Source organism: Ursus maritimus, unplaced genomic scaffold (assembly GCF_017311325.1).
Source record: "Ursus maritimus isolate PB19 unplaced genomic scaffold, ASM1731132v1 scaffold_17, whole genome shotgun sequence".
Lineage (NCBI taxonomy): Eukaryota > Metazoa > Chordata > Mammalia > Carnivora > Ursidae > Ursus > Ursus maritimus.
Window position 1 is genome coordinate 33,618,938 of NW_024424119.1, and position 19,099 is coordinate 33,638,036.

General features: G+C 43.9%; 1 protein-coding gene across 1 annotated transcript in view; it reads right to left on the reverse strand.

Moving 5' to 3' along the window:
* Positions 1-19,099, reverse strand: part of ABCA1 (ATP binding cassette subfamily A member 1) — a 125,736-nt gene that overhangs the window by 92,999 nt on the left and 13,638 nt on the right. The window contains exons 2-4 of the mRNA XM_040631674.1: positions 12,800-12,963; positions 4,191-4,284; positions 39-180 (exon numbers count right to left, since the gene is read on the reverse strand). Coding sequence (XP_040487608.1) covers positions 39-180; positions 4,191-4,284; positions 12,800-12,865 — 302 coding nt within the window. The 5' untranslated portion in view covers positions 12,866-12,963. The remainder of the gene's footprint in view (positions 1-38; positions 181-4,190; positions 4,285-12,799; positions 12,964-19,099) is intronic.

Below are 19,099 nucleotides of genomic sequence, written 5' to 3' on the forward strand. Positions count from 1 at the left end.
CTGACAAGTTTGGAAAGAAAACCTGATATAGTACTTACATGGATTTGTTAAAGTTTCCAACAACCCCAGGGGCCTCACCAGGAGTCGGATAACGGAAACAGGGGTTATTGGCATTACAGATAATCCCCTGAACCCAAGGAAGCGTTCCTGCAGAGGGCATGGCTTTGTTTGGAAAGTGGCCTATGAAATCAAGAAGAAAAACACAAAGAGAAACATTAATGCTTCGAAGCGATTTTCGGACTCGATAGGAACCCTTATCTCATTTGGTTCCACCCATACATTGCTCCATCCCAAATGTGTCTATCCCATTCCTCACATCCCAGACACCTGCCACCTCTGGACTGATTCCAGGCTGAGCTGGAAACTTGGCATCAGAGAGTAGTACTTAATCTACTTGCATCATCTGTAGAATGGGGTTCATGACCTCAGCCTTGGGGAAGTGATGAGAAGGGCAGAGTAGACCATACACAGAAATTGCCTGGTGTGCAAGTACCTGACGACACTTACTTCACCTTCCACTGCCTGCCTCACCTGCCAGAGACATGGAGGGGCCCTGGGAATGACCTGATCCAGTTCCTTCATGCTCTAAGGAAACCACAGCAAGATGAAGTGGCAGGTGAAGAATGCTCAAGGAGGGGCGTCAGAGTGGCTCAGTTGGTTAAACATCTGCCTTCAGCTCAGGTCATGATCCTGGGGTCCTGGGATGGAGCCCTGTGTCCTGCTCCCTGCTCAGTGGGGAGTCTGCTTGTCCCGTCCCCTCTGTCCCTCTTCTCCCCCACTTGTTCTCTCTCTCCCAAATAAATAAATAAAATCTTTAAAAAAAAAAAATACTCAAGGAGTCAGTGGGCAGGACTGGGAGTGGAACCCACATTTCCGTGATCTCAATCCATGTTCTTTCCCTTATACCTGAGGCTTCCCTTGTGCTCTAGCTCTTCTCAGTCCCCTCTTGTACTGTCCTTTGTTGACCAAACATGTTAGTTTCTCCTCCTCTACCAGCTCACAAGCTCCTCAAAGGCACCTAATAAACTTGTGAACTTGGGGTCAAATGTCATCCATGAAGCTATCTTTGTGGTCAGTGCTGTTCTGTCCCTCATTAAACAACGAGTCCCATCCCATAGGTCACCTCCTCACTTTCCTTTCCCTTCGTTACGGAGGAGCTGCTTACAAACAGCAGGTTTAGAGGTACTTGGGTGGGTCCTAGGTGTCAGAGGACTTTGGTGTGTGGTAGGCAGCCACAGGGGCCACTTACGAGGATCAACATAAATGTGCCCTGGGACCAGAGGCTTTTCACCGAAGGACAAGCATGTGTGAATTCCTCTGGACAGAAAGGCCATGGCTCCAGCTTTCACCATATTCTCAGGGTTACCTGTGACCCTAAGAGAGGTAACAACCATTAAAAACAACGGCTCTAAGTGACAAAGAAGGGCTGTGTAGCTTTACAGGGGTGGAGGTCAGACCTACGGGGACTCATATCCAGTCCCTGCAACTAACTTTGATCAAGTTACTCAACTCCTACCTCAGTTTCCTCATCTGTGAAATGGTGATAGAAATACAGTCGACTTCCCAGAGCTGCAGTGAGTGTTGCGTGAGTTTTTACAGGCAAAGCAGATAGCAGAGTGCCCGGCCTGGGGCAAAGGTCTGGGGAGTGAGCCCGTCAGGACTGTTGTGGCACTCTGGTTGTGAGCCTCCAACAGTACTCACTCTGCCGCTGTCCAGCCAGAAATAGTCCTTGCACCCACAGTTATGACCTTCCTCCAAACCAGGAATCTTATCTTATTCATCTTACTCTTTTCATGCAAATATGCTAACAGAGTGTCCCCAGAAGGTAAGCCACAGCCAGGAGTTGCTACCCTTTGCATCTCCAATATTGGAGTCCTTTTCTTCTTTTTCTTCTAGCACAGCCCAACCAGAGAGGCAACCTCCAAAGCAAGGAGGTAACAAGATCTGATCACTGCAGTCACCCTCTGCGGGGACTCTGGCCTGCCGAACGTTTACTCAGTTAACCTCCTTATCTCCCTGTTAATAGTTCAAGGAAAACCAAACAAGGTCCCTTGCCTAGGTCAGCTGCTCCTCATGCAGGGAAAAGTTTATGTAACCCAATCAAATACTCGAAGAATCAAGGGATTCTCTTTAACCTCCTGGAGATACTGGCAGCAAAAATAGGGTAGTGTTGGTCCAGGCAGCACTGGGCAGTGGAGGGGAAGTTATTTCAGGCTAATCCTTGGGGAGTAAAACAAAGGCCCTTCCCTAGAGGTTGGGTCCCACCTGATTTGAAAAAAAAAAAAAAAAAGCAGTATGGGGATTTGGCATTTGGTATACAGGACAACAATCAAATAGCATAATGGACCCCCAGGGCCCAGGGAAGTGATTAGGACCTTAATGGCTCTCAATCAAACTGGGAAAGATTTATGGGGAAGAATTATACACCAATCCTTTGTTCCTAGGAACAAGACATCTCTGCAGGCTTCATCTTAGCTCTCTGCCCTTCTAGCTAGGTCCCTGGAAGGTGGTGAGAATAGGAGGGTAAGGTTGTAAGAAGTGCACAGGTGGGGGGCAAAAGTCTCATCTGCCTTCTGTGAGTATAGTGATTTCACATTTCTTAGAATCTATAGTCTAGATCCAGAGGGATCTGGGTTAAAATTCAACAACTTGCCCAAGATCATGACCTCAGCAAGCAGTATAGCAAGGATCCAAACAAACCCCAATTTGTCTGATGCCAAGGTCTGCACTATTTCCACTACACCATCTTGCCTGCTTGTGATCATTCCTGAGAGAGCATAGCCTAGCAGATAAAAAGGCTGAGTTTTCCCTAAAACCCTAAAACATGTACTTCAGTGAAGCAGAGGGTAATGCTAAAATAAAATCAAATATGCATTTGTTCATTAATCTTTGGGGCACCAAAAGAGAAGGCGGAATTACCTCCCAGGCCCACAAATTGAGTGTATATTTCATTTTGTGCTCTTTTCCTTTCTGGTGAAATCAGAAAAATCACATCTGGTAGAATGTTCTTGAGGTTTTGTGGATTTTGGGGGTTTTTTAACTTGAATATGTATAAGACGTATTAGCAAATTAGCAGGTAAATATCTGCCACTATGAGCTGTGAGAGACGGAACGAGACTAAGAACACAGTTAAAAGGTGTCCCTAACCCCATCTCTTCCCTGAAGAACAATATCCTGCAAAAGCCTGTGCAGTCAGTGGGCTGTGCGTGGAGCTAGCTGATGGCAGGTAAAGGCTCTGAAGCAATGGAACAGACGTGCCAGTGAAACCTCCCATATAAATGTTGACCTTTCAGACTGGGACATTTTTGCAGTCAGTCCTTCCCAGTGAGCCGAGCCAGGAGACAAAGACGGTGATGACAGAATGACACTCAGGACAACCACGTGGGGTAGGTGTTGTCATTCCCCTATGATAGAGTTGAGGACACTCAGGTACAGAGAAGTGAAGTCACTTGCCCAAGGTGAGATACCTAGTAAGCGTCGAAGCCAGGATTCAACCCAGGTCACCTGACATTGAGAGCTTGTGTTCTTAGCCACTACTGTATTTTCTACCCTCACTATACAGAGGCCATCATCCAAACACATGCCCAGGAGTCACATGATCGGAACTCGATTTCCTCTGTGTCACTTATTACATGTGTGACCTCGGGCAAGTCCCTGCACTTTCCGGAGCCCCAATTTACTTATCAAGAAATTAAAGCAAATGCTAACAGTGAAGGTCTATTATACAAGGTTGTTAATGACAATCCAAAGAAATAATATTAGTCGATCTGAGCAGTTCTATACAAATGCTGCTTAAAATGATATGCTCCCTGATTTACAACTGTGCAATAAAGACATAATGATATGAAAAAAACCTGGCAGGGTCCAGATGACAGTTGAGTTAAGGCACTGCCTCAGGGGGCTCTTTTAATCACCATCCTCTGACTTATTGGTAAGCTTCTTTTACTTTCACGATCTAAAATGTATGAAACAGATGTTGGCTATTATTTTAATTACTGTTATCACCATTTGCTAGGACGAAAATGGTTTCCTGAGTTCACGCCTTATCAAAAAATTGGAAGCTTTTCTCTTCCAAACCATGTGCGCTGTTTCCTAAAGATAGCATCTTGGGACAGGACAAATGTAGTCCACGTCCCCTGCCTGGATGTCGAGTGCCAGCAGAGTCTCACCAGGGATGGTCAGATACTTACATTCATGTTGTTCATAGGGTGGGTAGCTCAGCCGAACGGAGATCAGGATCAGGAAAATAAATAGAGGCCAGGCCACTTCCAGCAACAGCTGACACTGAGGGGGAAATAAGACAGAACACTGTGAGTTTAAAAAAATAACATGGGTGCTTAACTCCACTGGGCTTTGGGAAATCCATAGTTGTTAATTAAACAACTGATCGACTCTCCAGCATCTCCCACCACTCTCCTGGCTTCCACAACACTGAATTGTTTGCAGTTCTCATGTTATAACATACTTTTCCATACCTCTGTATTCTTAAGAAAGAGAAAACCCTTCTTATCCTGCTTCATTGGGCTCATTACTTACTATTCATTCTTCAAGACACTCCGGCACCATTTCCTCTACTAAAATCTCAGGCTAAGTGAGAAGCCCTTCTGTAACAGTAACCCATGCATATTCCTCCCAGAGCCTTTTCCTCCAGCCTGAAATCATCTATCACTGGCTTCCTCAGGCAATGAGCCCCATGAAAGCAAGCACTGAGTCAGCTTTGCATTCCCAGCCCTAGGGCAGCGTCAGGTAGGGACGGACCCTTTGTGGAAAGGAGAGTGTGGGGCAACCTGCTCTGCTTAACACACCACCTCTGCTCCTTTAACTGCACACACAGCTGCCCCAACATAGGGCTGAGAAGAGGGCTCCAAAGGACAATGGAAATTGACACAGGGTTCCATATGGATCTTTGTGCCTCCAAGACTGGAAAGAGCTGGGAAAAGTGCAAAGTTCTTCTTCCCCGTCTGTCAAGGTCTCAGTACCATCTTCTCAAGTGGGTTAGAAGATCATTAAACTTACAAGTAAGCATGATCCACTGGTTAAAACAATGCAGTGTCTCTAAAGGAAAACCCTGCCTCAGTGAGTTACCAAAGAATAAATAAGCCCAGGGACAGGATGGAAATCGTTAGACATAATTTAATTGAACCAGGATGTTCAGACAACTAGTTACACTGCCCGAAAACTCTCACCTCTTTCATTCCCTTCATTTCTAGACTCTGAGGTTCTAATTAGGATGAACACCAAAGAGCCCTAAAGAGTCACAGGGCCTTGTGGTTAAGAGTAATGACAACTGTGGCTGCAGAGCCACAAAGTCAATAGGGCACTAGCCTGAAATCCTCCCTTTTTTTTCAAACAGAATTTTTTTTCTTGATCTTTAAGTCCATACATTATTACTGTAGAAAATCTGAAATTAAAAAATTCTAGAAAAGTATAAGAAAGTAAACACGATTCACCCTTAATCCTACTTTCCAAAGATAATCCCTAGTAAACTGAGCTCACAATGCCCACTATTAATATTTTTATTTTTTTCTATGCATACATGAATACTTTTCTCTACAAAACTGACATTATACAGCATATATAATTTTGTATTTTGCTTTTTCTTTTAACATTATAATGGGAGTGTTTTCCATGACATAAAATATTCTCTTAAAAAATGGACTTTAATGGCCATTTTCATATCCCATACTGTGAATAGATCATAATTAATTAAACCTCTCTGCTCTTGCTGGTCCTTCAGATTGTTTTTGCTTTTTTATCATTTGTTGTTGCATTTTGGTATTTTAAATAACCCATTTTTAATTTCCAAAGACCTTTGATATGATTACCCATTAAACTCTTTTAAAATCTTTTTGGAAGGAAATACAAAGATGGTAATAGTAGATGTCCTGGGGTGATAAGAATATGGGTAATTTTTTTTAATACTTTCCTGTGTTTCCTAAATCTTCCATAATGAGCATGTTTTACTTCTTGAATGGAACAAAAACCCACTGTTACCATATGACATGAAGAATAGTTTATACTATTTGATAGCACACAGCAGTCGGTGGGGGGATGGGAGGTGGGGGTAAAAATGGGTCCCTCTTTGGAAGAAAGCATGCTGTCAATGGGGTCTCCAAGACCAAAGATGTGGCTGGTCTTTCTAATATTTCTATAAATAATCCCAAGAGGCAACACACACTGAAATCTCCAAGCTTTCAAATGACATTTGGTCTCTTCTACCAGCAGAGTTGTAAGTCCCTCCTTGGAGTCTCCCAGGTACTCCTGCCTTCACCAGCACATGGCACAGCAGGGGCCCTATTTAAAAAGGACTTTTTGCCTTCCACATACAAGGTCTTAAAAAATGCTGAGTAAGAGAATGAACTGAAGTTTATGAAATAATAAAGATGGAAATATAAATCAGTTGAGCCCTCTGGGAAAGCAATTTGGCCATATGTAGTCAAAAGACACATTTATCCCCTTTGACCAAGTAATATGCATAGGAATTCATCCTACAGAACTAAATTTAAAATCTCAAAAAGCTATATACGTGAAGTCATTCATCCACTGAAACACTGTAATTGCAAAATATTGGGAACAACTTAGTCACACAGCACTGGGGAAATGACTAAATTATGGTACATCTACAGGACAATGTATAATGCTATCATTACATCTATGAAACACAGACACTATTAACCATGTAATATTAAGTGGAAAAAGCAGAACACAAAATTGTATATACATTACAAGCTTACAGTTAAATAAAATCACTTACAAATATTTACAAACAGGAATAAAACTTTTTAAAAATGGCAAAACTGGGAATGAACTCAGAAAAGAATTAATGAGTTTAGAAAAAAACAAAAACAAAATTAAATGAAGAGTATGAGTAAGATAAATAGTCACAAACCTCGGCACTCTGAAGCTATCATTTGTACATTTAGGACAAACAGTATTTAGAGTCCAATATGTAGTAGGCACATTACCCATGGATTATCTCATTTAATCCTTCAAACAACCATGTGATGGAGGAACCATTACTGTCCCCATTTTGTATATGGCAAGGTTAAAGCTCAAGAAGGGGCAAGTCATGGAGATAAGAGGCAGAGTTCAGATTAACTGCCAGTTCTGCCCAACTCCAGAGGCCACATGGCATTGACACAGCAGGTGGCCCAGGTGGGAAATGACCACACTCAGTGACAAGGTCACAAAACATCAACTGGTGCCACAGAGGTAACATGAATTATAACAGTTAACATCCAGTAGTGAGCACCTACTGTATACCAGGTATTTTTATATATCTCATCTCTAATATTTAATTCTCATAATGACTTTGTGAGATAGCTTGAATTGTTACCATGAAGCTAAGATTTGGAGAAGTTATCACCCATAACCCGATAAGAGAGTACACCAGTACTTGAACCCAGCCCTAGTGACTCCCATGTGCTTTTGTACCCATTTTACAGATGAGGACACTGAGGCCCAGAGAGTTAATAAATAAACGTCCAAATGTTGGCAATAGGGTATGAATTTATCAAATTAAAACTACACTGGTAGATTATTGTAAAACTACCAGGAATGTCAATAGCATCTTGTGATGATAAATTTGGGGCCAAAAGATTCTTCTCTTATTAACTTCCTAATTTACAATACTTTCTTTACCTGTGAAGCAGCAATTTTAATGCATGCCTTTCAGAATTGCTTTGAAATTTCAGAAGACAAAGGATATAAAATATTTCAAAACTACAAAACACAGTCTACACATCAAGAATCATTATTATAAATATGAAGATTACTTGGAAATATGGGAACATACACACCAAATAATGTCAAATGAAAGAAGAAAACAGAACATAAAATGGTACATATACATGTGATGATGACAACTGTCACCTTGGGCTACTGTCACTCAAGTCCCTCAGTGCCAAGGACCACAATCCGATCCTCATCATCATGACCCATCCACCTCAGAGACTTCTTTTGCACATAAAATAAAATTCAACAGCCCTTCCCCAGCTCCAAGGCCAGCCATGATCTGGCCCTGCCGATCCCCAACTCATCCGCAGCCAGTCTCCATTCACCCCACCAGTGCCGCTGGCTTTTCTGTTCCTTGACTCAGGAGCACGCGTTAGGCCCCAAGGTCTTCACGCCCTCCACCTCTCTACCTGGAACATGGTGCTCCTACTCTCCGGGCTCCTGATCTTCTCCAGCTTGAACATCAGGGCTCTTGGCTTAACCTTCCATCCTAAATTAAGTCCCTATCCATAGCCGGGTGGTATCCAACACAGTGCCACAGTTGGTCTGATTTATCTTCCTCCTAACACCTAACACAGTTGGTTATTTTATTTTTACTTCTGCGATCATGTGTTTCATACCTGCTTCCCTCACTCTGCGAGGGCAAGGGTCGTGTCTGTCTACTTCACCACTGCACGCCCAGCACACTGTCCCACATGTTGCAGATGCTCAATAAACACTTATCCAAATGAAACAATAAACGGCCATATGTTCTAATTTTCTTCATTCCACAGAAGACGAAACGAAACTCAAGAGCAGTGGGTTTCCCTCAGCTACCGAGGCACATGGTGGCCAAGCTGGAATTAGAACTGAATTAGAATTAAATAAAAATTAGAATTACTATCTGGATTTGAACCATCACTACCAGGCCAGGAACAAGGACAAGGGAGAAATATATCAGCTGAAACTGGAAGTGGGGAGGGAATGTGGAAATTATTCATCTACCTGGAAAATTCTCTAATGGCTCTTAAATGAGGAGTTTTAATTTTTATTTATTTAGTAGTTTATTCCTTATTATTAGCCAATGTCCAAATACTGATACTCTACGCAAAAATTAGAATTATCTATTTTCACAGCCACATGGCTAATCAGATCTCATGGAGACAATTAACAGCAAAGGCAAAAGAGAGAGGCCATATGGCCACACTGTCCCATCTGTTCCATGGGACCTTGGCCTCTGGCTCCGCCTGAAACCAGATGAGGATCCTGAGAACTCCGAAGCCCCTCGCCCTTCCTGTCCCAAGCCCTGTTTGTGCTGAATGACTGCCACCCACACAAGTTAACCGTTACTTTGGACCCAAACTGAGCTTTGCACCCGACTTTTGCAACTCAGTGTATTCTTTGCCCAACAGAAACAACGGAAAGCTAACCCTGGTTGATGGTCCCCATGAGGGGACAATGGCGGCACAAGAGAGGTCCCCAGGATTCATCAGCAAACAAGGACACAGAGAGGAAGGGCAAATGCTGCCTTTCCATGGGGTTATTCTGGGGTGTACTGCTCAGCTCCCAGCTTTCACACATTCTTCCTGGCAGCAGCACACAAGGCCCCAACAACAGGGGAGACTCCTTGAGACCTGCAAACTGATGGCCTATTTGACACATTTACCACTCATTCAGCAAATATGTTTTCAGCATACCCTGGGTGCCAGGCTCTGGGCCCAAGTGTGTATACTCTAGGATCTGAGAAAATGGGAGACGAGCAATGATTTTCCACACATTGTGGGCAAGAACTATCATGGAGTTTCTTCCTCTGCCTAGTGGGCAGGGCTGGTTCTGACTATGTGAGCTAACAAAGTGGCACCAAAACTCTTAACAGGTCCCACTGTCTGAACAATATAATTCAGAAATCCAAGCCAGGTAGATTGGGAAGTAGCTATTAGTCAGCATTTAACATCCATGGGCATTAAACCTTCAGTGCAGACAAAGCAGAGTGCGCTTAAAAAAAAAAAAAATGTAGGGCCACCAAGAAACTGGTTCTGGTGCTCCTTCCATGACTAACCCATTCTGGACCCCTGCCCCCTGCCTGGAATCCCAGGTTCCATCAACCATACAAAGAGCAGGACAGATCTTTCCAGCTCTGACAATTTAAGCATCTATAACCTGAAATAAACCACCTTTTTTTCTGGTTCAGCAAAACACATTTCCTTTAGATATCAGGAAGGGAAGAAGGACAAGCTAATAGGCTTGTGGTGTATCATCTAGAAAACCCCTTTTGGGTCAGGATGCTGTATCTTTACTTCCGCCAACAAAAACTTCCATAAGGCTACAAATCGCCTTTGACTAAAGCCTGCCTATCTCTCTAATCCTAACTTTTTAAACCCACAAGCAATACTAAGCAAGAAGCAAACAGCTCCACACCAGTGGAGGCTGGCCCAGTCTGGATGGCTCAACCTCGCCTCCTATTCCAGCACCCTGTGCTCCTGAGTCCTTGCTTGACATTGGGCAAGTCCCTCCTCTGCTTTGTGTCTCAGTGTTCTCATCTGTAAAATGAGAGGTCTGGACTGGACTACCCTTGAGCCCTGCTTTCATTGCTGAGATGATACAGTTCTTTCCATCACTCAGTGGCTAATGGACACACTATGACAGAGACAGTTTCCCATCATGTGGGCTGCTGCCACCAGGATGAGAAGAGGCAGGGGACCTGGACCACACTGTAGTTAAGAAGTGAGGACAGGTGATGAACACATAGGACCTGGAAACACCAAGACCTGGGAACAGCCAGGAGAAACGGGAGCAAAGGTAAGGGAAAGGTCAGAAACATCAAGATTTTGAGACCAAAACCAGAAAAAATGATACTACTGAAAAGCAATTTGACATAGTGATTTAGAGTACCAATGCTAAAGTCAGGTTATCTAGATTTGAACCTTACATTTGCTCCTGACTAGCGGTGTGGACCTCGGACAGATTACTTAAACTCTCTCTGTACTTTAAGTACCCCATCTACCACACAAGGAAATAACAGTACTTCATGGGGTTCCAAAGAATTAATCCAATTTAATAACCCACTTAAGTGCCTAGCACATGGAAACTCATTCTAGGTGTTTGCTTTTCTTAGATTATATAATAATATGTTATATTTTACTATTACTATCATCACCAAGACAGATAGGATACATAGATTCTAGTTTCCACTCTCTGACTAGTGACCTTAAGATTCAGGTCCCTACTTGTAACATGAGTGGCTTAAAAAAATAAATAAATAAATTTTTTTAAAAAATCATTGTCTCTCAGACTAGAATATATATTCCTGAGGTACTAAATATGAGGTCTCTGTGAGGATTTTAAACATTTTGTGTTTTCATTTTAGTGGTCATCTAAACAAATTCAAATAAACATAACCGAATTTTCTGAATACCTACTTTATAACTATTTCTGGCACAAGATTTCAAAGCCTAAGTTTATATTTGTGTCTGTGATTGTGTTGGCACCAATATAATTGTAGCAGACTAATGAGAAAGGAACAGATGCAGACGCAATTTATAAATGATGAGACTGGACCAAATGAAAGCCAAATGACATCAAATGAAGGTCACTGGAAAAGTGGCTGAAGAATGGAATCATTAGCACATAGTAATATAGACTGTCTAAACTCAAAACGAATCCGCACTACAGCATTCGCTACCATATTCACATTACTACTTACAATTTGGTTTCAGCTGAAAAGGGCAGCTGTTTCACTACATTAACAATGTTAATTTGAATTGTATTGGTTTTGCAATTTTGTTTGCATTTCATTTGTAAGTATGCATGGGTCATATGGTTGTGTAATAACCTATAAGTACAGAGGTTTATATCTAGTTTCACATATGTACACATTTAAGTAACAATACAATAAAAAAGAAATTTCATGAACACAAGGGGACATTGACATTTTTGTTCTTTTAAAGAAGGTTCGAGCATTACTCTAGTTTGAGAAACACTAATTAAATTCTCTCAAAGGTCTCTCATGGCTCTTTGAGTCTAAGAAAGATGATCATTTTGGTTATAGACATGTTAAGCTTAGTTAAGATAGCCCAGTGGGGACACAGGCTTAGAACTCAGAAGAAAAGGCAAGGTGGGAAACAGATTTAGAACTCAACTACAGGGGCGCTTGGGTGGCTCAGTTGGTTGGGTGTCCGCCTCTTGATTTCATGTCATGATCTCAGGGTCGTGAGATAGAGCCCCACATTGGGCTCCGTGCTCAGCAGGGGGGTCCGCTTGAGATTCTCTCTCCTCTCCCTCTGCCCCCAGCCCCTGCGTGCTCTCTCTCTAAAATAAATAAATAAATCTTTAAAGAAAAAAAAAGAAGAAGCCAACTACGGAACAGTGCAGCTAAACCCAGGAGACTAGATGGGGTGTCCAAGAGTGTTCAGAGATAGACAAGCCAAGAGCTGATGTCCGAGCTTCCGGGAGTTCACCATGCTTCACAGCCTTCCCCCTCCTCCGTGTAAAAATACCATTCACCTGAGCATTAAAGATGATCTTCTCAGGATTACGCAAAGAATTCTGTGTCCCATCCAGGAAGTGAACGGCTTAGAACCCTCCACAGAAATCAAACAAATCTCAGTTTTACATTCCCCTAGGCTTGCAGTCAGAGCTGAGAGAATCCACATTGACACGAAGAGATCCGGTCTCTCTCTAAGAGCTGGGCCATTAACTCACTTCATTCCTACCTCCCAGAAATACAGGGGCCCTCAAGTGCTCATGAGAGCCAGGGGGCCCGCAGGACTGCAGCAAAGGGAAAGAGTGGGATGGTCGGGGGCAATTCTGTGCCAGATTCCAGAGGTCAGAATCTGGCCTGGGCACTAGCACACTACAGCTAACATTTCTGCCTGGCTGCGAATCTTCCCTCTCTGATAAGCAAAAGGGCTATTCCGGGACCACACAGACCTGTGCCCACCAGGGCCAGATTCATTCAATGCCATTGGGAAAACCAAGAAGATTCTCTCTCTTCCCTCCTCCAACCCCCAACTCAAAACCATGAAGAAAAGCAGGGGAGAACCGCGCCCCTCGCCCCCAACCCCATACCAAAGAAACCCAGGCTTACTGTTTGTCTTCTTCTGAAAGTGAGGTTCTTCCACAGCAACAACCTCAGCTGAGGCCAGTAAGCCATGTTACCTCCGCTGCTGCCCACAGTAACCGCGTGTGGCTCTGGAGCCCGTGGAGGTAGTGGCCGCAGCTCACAGCAGGGCGGCCGTGGCTGGTCATTAACTGAAAGATAAAGCGGGAGGGGAAAGAGCTATCAGTTATTACAAAGGCAGACGCCGGCGAGGGCTGTTGCTCCAGCCCCCTCACCTGAGACCTCGATACCCACATCGGTGTCCTCACTGCTCTCAGGAAGTCCTGAGTCCCCAGCTCCTGGCTTCAGGGTTCTCCTATAAATGGGGATTCTGGAGGTTTTCTGGGAGCAGCCTAGAAGCTAGTCATTATCATTTTAGCTCCATTGGTGTGATCGTCTGGGAGCGAAAACTGCACTTCTGAAAACAGACTTAAGTATTTGGTCAAAACACTGAGGTTGGAAATGGCATACTGGAATCCCGGAGACCTGCCTCACCTCTCTAAGAAAATGCTTCCTTTCGCATAACGTGTTAGCCGCGTTTATAAATTTTGCCTCAAATCTGGAGTAATTTATGGTATTCCTTGAAATTTGCTACGGACTACATTTTCATCTGGCCACACAGTTGTGTCCTTCAAATGATAAATGGCACCAGCGATAAAGCAGTTTCCCAATCTGGAAAGCCACAGTGCATCTTAGAAGATGGTGAGTAAACGCTGAGGAAGTGCCATTGACACCTGGTTCCCAGGTGATGGGGACAATCCCAGCGCTGCGTGTCTGTGGAAAGAAAACAATACCCCATGGAGAAACAAGTCTGCTAAGGCAGGCGGAGAGCACCACCTGTGAAAGCAACAAGCTCCCACCGTCCAGACATACGCACACCCTGGCTCTGCTCCACCTGTACCTGGGCACAGGCCCCGGCTACTCCGTGTGGCACTCTTTCCCCATGCTGGGGGAAGGGACGGTTCTCATAAACAGAGGATACAACATTCTGTGTGTCCCTGCTATCCACTCAACAACTGTATTTATTAAATGCTGGAATTTGTATTAAGTAGCCGTACTAAAATTAAAGTTGGGGAAGGGGCAGCAAGTAAAAAGTAGATGAAGAAGGGAGGGACACAGAGGTCAAAGCTAGGCCCTGTGGGCACTTGGTAGTCATGAACTCTTGGCAGAAACTGGAAACCAGCTTTACTTCTAAATAGCTTGGTTTATCATTGTGGCCCCGAGTGGAGCAGAGGTAGGAGTGGGATATTAGTCATGAGGAACAAATAGCAAAAAGAACAAATGCAGTGACCACTTTATGGATACAAAACCAAGTATCGGACTAAGAATCTGTGAGTCCAAATGAGATCTCAGTGCAGAGATCAGCCTCTAGCAGGATTTTACTCTTTTGTCCCCTACCCCTTCAAGGACTTGCATTTAAAACTTCTAGAGAAGAAAAGAGATTGGACAGAGTTTTCAGTTGTCTGAGAAGAAAGACTGACCCTACTATTACATTATGTATTTAATTCATTCGTTGACAATCCAACACATCAGGAATTCCTCCAAAATATTCAAGCTTTAGGACCTATTTCTTTTCCTTATCATTTGCTCAGCAAATCTCTAGGACACAGACCCCCAAAATTTCTCACCCTAGAAAGAAGAGTTAAACCAGCAATGAATCGGTTTTGTTCGCAATTTGTTGTTTAAAGATGTCAACTGACCTCCCAGGCACTGAGAGCCAGAATGCGACTGTGAGACATGTTTGTAATCCCAAATTGTTTTGTAAGTGGCCTAGGAGAGGGCCTGCATTCCAGAAATACTGAAATAAATAATTAGCTAGATTTTTCTCATGCAAAAGCTGTTCTCCAGGAATCACTTAGTTGATTTAGAAGCTACATGAATCTTTTCAGATCCCCAAGGTAACAGTGAGGAGGTTGGAATGCAAGTTTGTAATTTAAAAAGGACAATTAACGAGCAGAAAGAGCCCCAGTAGGAATTAGCCCCAGCTTCCCAACTATGTGCCCTTGACCAACCCTTTATATTCTCCAGGCATTAATTTCCTCATCAAAAAATGCAGATGACAACACCTACCCTGCATGATGTTTGAAGAACTAAATGAGATGATATAAATAAGTTCCTGACACAGTACATGGCGCACTGTGAGTGCCAAAGAAAGGAGTGCCCTTCTCCCCACTTTTCTTTCTCTAATTAGTACCTTCTAACAGAGAAACGGTTACGTCCTGTCCAAACATTCTTTTCTATTCCATTATTTCTAGCAAACCCATCCTGGGTTTCTGGAAAGATAGTAGGGGCCAAGTAGGAAAGATAAAATCTGAACAGCCTAGTGTTAGTGATCCTCACAGCCAAACCAGAGCACAGAAACCCCAAATCTGAGTGGAAAATCTCAGAGGAAAAGAAGACACACCTTGATAGAGTGTTCGTGAGATGAGAAAGGCCAGGGAGAAGTTTTTTGGAGACTAGAGTTTCTGGATCTCCAGACAAGGGTTCTGAGCCCAGGGACCCTCCAAGAGACATACAGAGAAAGTTGTTAGAAGAAGTAGCCCAGAGCAGCACTGAAGGCTCTGCTCTGGCTTTGCTGGGTACAAGCAGGCAGGCTTCTTTCTCCAATCCCCCACGCACCTTGGCATGGCCCTGGCCTCCTGCATGATTCCCTCCTCCCACTTTAGAACACAGCAATCGTCGCTGGAGCAATTCTGTCCACAAAGGAGGGTTTGGCAATGCCCAAACCCCTCTGCTCAGGTAACTGAAGCCAAAGGGACATTTCTACATCAGTTTTCCAAGGAATTGAACAAACAAACCAAAACCAAAAAAGAATGCAGTACTATGTACTAGATTTCTCAATGTTTCAAAGTTAGTCCCACACTTGCTTCTGCCCTTATGCACATTTCCAGTTACTGGCTGGAAAGGGTCCTACTTCACAATCACCGCCAGTCAATAGGCCACTCTCATCCCACTCCTGGGTGACCACAGCAGCCATTTCACTGGTCTCCCTGCCCCCAGTCTTGTCCTGGCTCCCATCCATTTATCACAAAGCAGCTGCAGTTATTCAATTAAACTGTATATCCACATATGCTATTCCCCCTCTTAGAACCCTTTGCCAGCTCCCCACCGCTCTGAGAATGAGGTCCAATCTGTGTTGGGGTTTACTCTCCCTGATGACTCCTACTCCTCTCATGCTGATCCCCACCTCCTAAAACATGCCCAGAAGAAACTACTTACAGGCTCTGAATGGGCCACACTCTCCTACCACTGGGACTCCTTGGTGCATTCCCTGTCCCGGAAACCCTTTCCCCCAGCACTGTCAGCCTGGCTAACTCTTCCTCAATCTTAGGTCTCCATTTAGCTGCCCCTTGCCCCTGATCCTGCCCTGCTAACCTCCCCTGCATGGACACCTGGGTTAGGAGCCCCGCCTAGGTGCCCCCAGGGCTGCCTCTGTTTTCCCTTGAAGCGTTTCTCTCACATTCTGAGTCTGCAGGAACCATTCCTGTTTTCTTCATCACTGTCTTCCTAGTACCTGGCATGTGGTAAGCAGTCAGGCAATGTTTGCTTAATTAATTAACTAGGAGATGGACAGAATATAAGGGTGGTGGCATTCCTGGGCCTGCGGCAACTGATTTCTCAAGCTTGATTAACTGATTCCAGCAAACTGTCCCCAGAGAGGGAGCTCTAGGTTCAGCAGCCTTCTACCACACACTCTGCGGCCACAAAGGACTGTTGAGCTTTCCCAGGCGACTCCTGGGGCATCCGGGGAAAATATAATTAAATCGAGGTCTACTTCCCACAAACACCAGGTTTAGCTAAGGCCTGAGTAAGCCGTCCCAAGACCAGCACAGCCATGAAATCTGCCTTCTGCCAATCTCCATGCTCAAGTCCTAGGCTCTCTCTCTCTGGCTCTCATCACCAGTCACTCAGGTGGACCACCCTTTGCCAAAATGTAACATAGTTTCCACACCCTAAACTTCTTTTGTACAGTATGGACCTAGAGGAAGTGACTTTTCAAATCTTTTGTTTTTAAGTACGCTCCCTGTCCAGTATGGAGCCCAGTGCAGGGCCCAGGGCAGGGCTTGAACTCATGACCCAGAGATCATAGACCTGAGCTGAGATCAAGAGTTGGACGCTTAACCAACTGAGCAACCCAGGTACCCCAGGACTTTTCAAATCCTTAGCCAATTTCTTAAAGAAAGTTTCACTTCAAATGCAACGGATATTATAAAATTATTATTACCTAGAGAATACAACAGACTGCTAAAACATAACCTTCTCGAATAAGCAAAGGTGCTCAACATCACAGTTGCAGAGAAATGCAAATTAAAACCACAATGATACACTACTACACATCTGGTAGTATTAGATTTTTAAAATTTTCAAGTGCTAGCAAGTATGTGAAGCAACTGGAACGCTCATATACTGTTTATGGGAATGTAAAATCAAACACTTTGTAAAACAGTTTGGCAATTTCTTGAAAGTTACACACAGACTTATGTACAGCCCAGCTACTTCATGCTAGGTATTTACCAAAAAGATAACTACATGACATTCTCAGAAGGTAAAACAATGAGAGGACAGGTCAGTGGTAGGGGGTGGAGGTGAAAACAAATTGCAAAAGGAGCACTGAGTGATGGAAATATTCCATATCATGATTGTGGTAGCTGTTATACAACTATAGACATTTATCAAAACTCATCAAACTGTATACTTTAAAAGGGTAAATTTAATTGTTATGTAAATTCTACATCAACAACCTGACCCCCTCCCCCCCAAAATCACTGGCCTTCCATTACAATAGTTAGTCTACTGAACAAGTCCAATCATGTCTTGGAGGACCTGAGAACTGTATAGTGTAAAGTCTGATTATTGTGTGATTCACTAGCAAGGTGAATAGTGGTTAAAATATTCACTATATATTCATTCAACAAACTAGGAAGGGTTCCATTAGCACAACAAATATTTACTGACTGCCTATTATGTGCCAGATGCTGTTCTAGACACTGGAGATTCTGCAGTGAACAAAAGAGGCAAAGTTGTTGCTCTTGTGGAACCTCTATTCCAGGTGGAAAATAGACAAGTCGGGGTGGGTTGTTAAGGCAGTGGGCGGTAGGAGTAATGAAGAAAAATAAAGCAGAATCAGGGGAAAGCCTGGGGGAGAGGGGTAACTCCTTTCTAAGGAAGTGCCTTCAGGACAGTGAAATGACACTGAGCTGTGCTACAGGCAAAAGATCACCCCATGACAGCTGCGATTGTGAATTCTTTCAGCCTTTCCCAAAACCAAAACCTGGAATGTCAGATAGACTCAGTGACGCTGGCAAAAGAAAAAAAAAAAAACAAAAAAAACCCCTATAATTACAGGTTTACAGGAAGCTTGGTGTGAAGAAGAAAGTATAGGACCCCAGTCAGCACCTACCCCACTTCTCCCCAACCCCTCTTCCTCACCAAAACGTTTGGCTCTTTTGAACTTCACGTGTAGGTTTCAAAGAGAGATGGGAAATATAAAGAAAAAAAAGGGGGAGAGAAAGAGGAAGTCCTGCTAAAAAGACAAGGTAGGAGGGTTTTTTCCCCACTTGGCAAAGACAAAAGAAAAACAGGAACTACTTCCCGTGACTGCCTTCTACCCTTCTAAAGCATTAATCTGTCTACGGAAATGTAACAGGGGGAAAAAATGCACATGTTTGCACTGCTGCCAGGAACTCCTAGTCTCTGCAGTAACCAAAGGGTTGGTTGGTCGTTTTCCTTCCGGCAAGAACACTGGGAGCACGCGAAGCCAGGCCTTCCAGCTACAGAACTGAGCTTCCATCTAAGGGATGGGGGAAGACGACCCCTCAGCCACGGCATGTGCCAGAGGAGGACCGTCTTCAAGCAGGGACCACCCTGTCACCACTACTCACTGGGGCAGAGAAGTTGGCCCCTCTCGGCAGAAGAGAACAAGCCCTCACGTGGCCCTACTCCAGCCAACTGTCTTATGAGCAGATAGAAAGAGTTCGATGTGGTTTTGGAGAGCTGTTCTTACCACACCCCTGCCCCAACCTTAGAGAAAAGCTGAAGCCTCCAAAAAAGCAAGTGACTTGCCCAGACTCAACCCCGAGAGCTAGAGCTGCCCCCACATTTCTCAAGAAGTACTTTTTTTCAACAACTGTTAGATTCTCTTTCCCACTATCATATTTCTCCTCCGGTTCTGTTTATTCTCCTGAACACATTTTTCTTACAAGTTCTACCCAAACACTTCATATAGCCAGAACATGCAGTCAGCAACTAGTTTTCATTTTTCCAAAACCGTGGTCTTATGACAGTTAG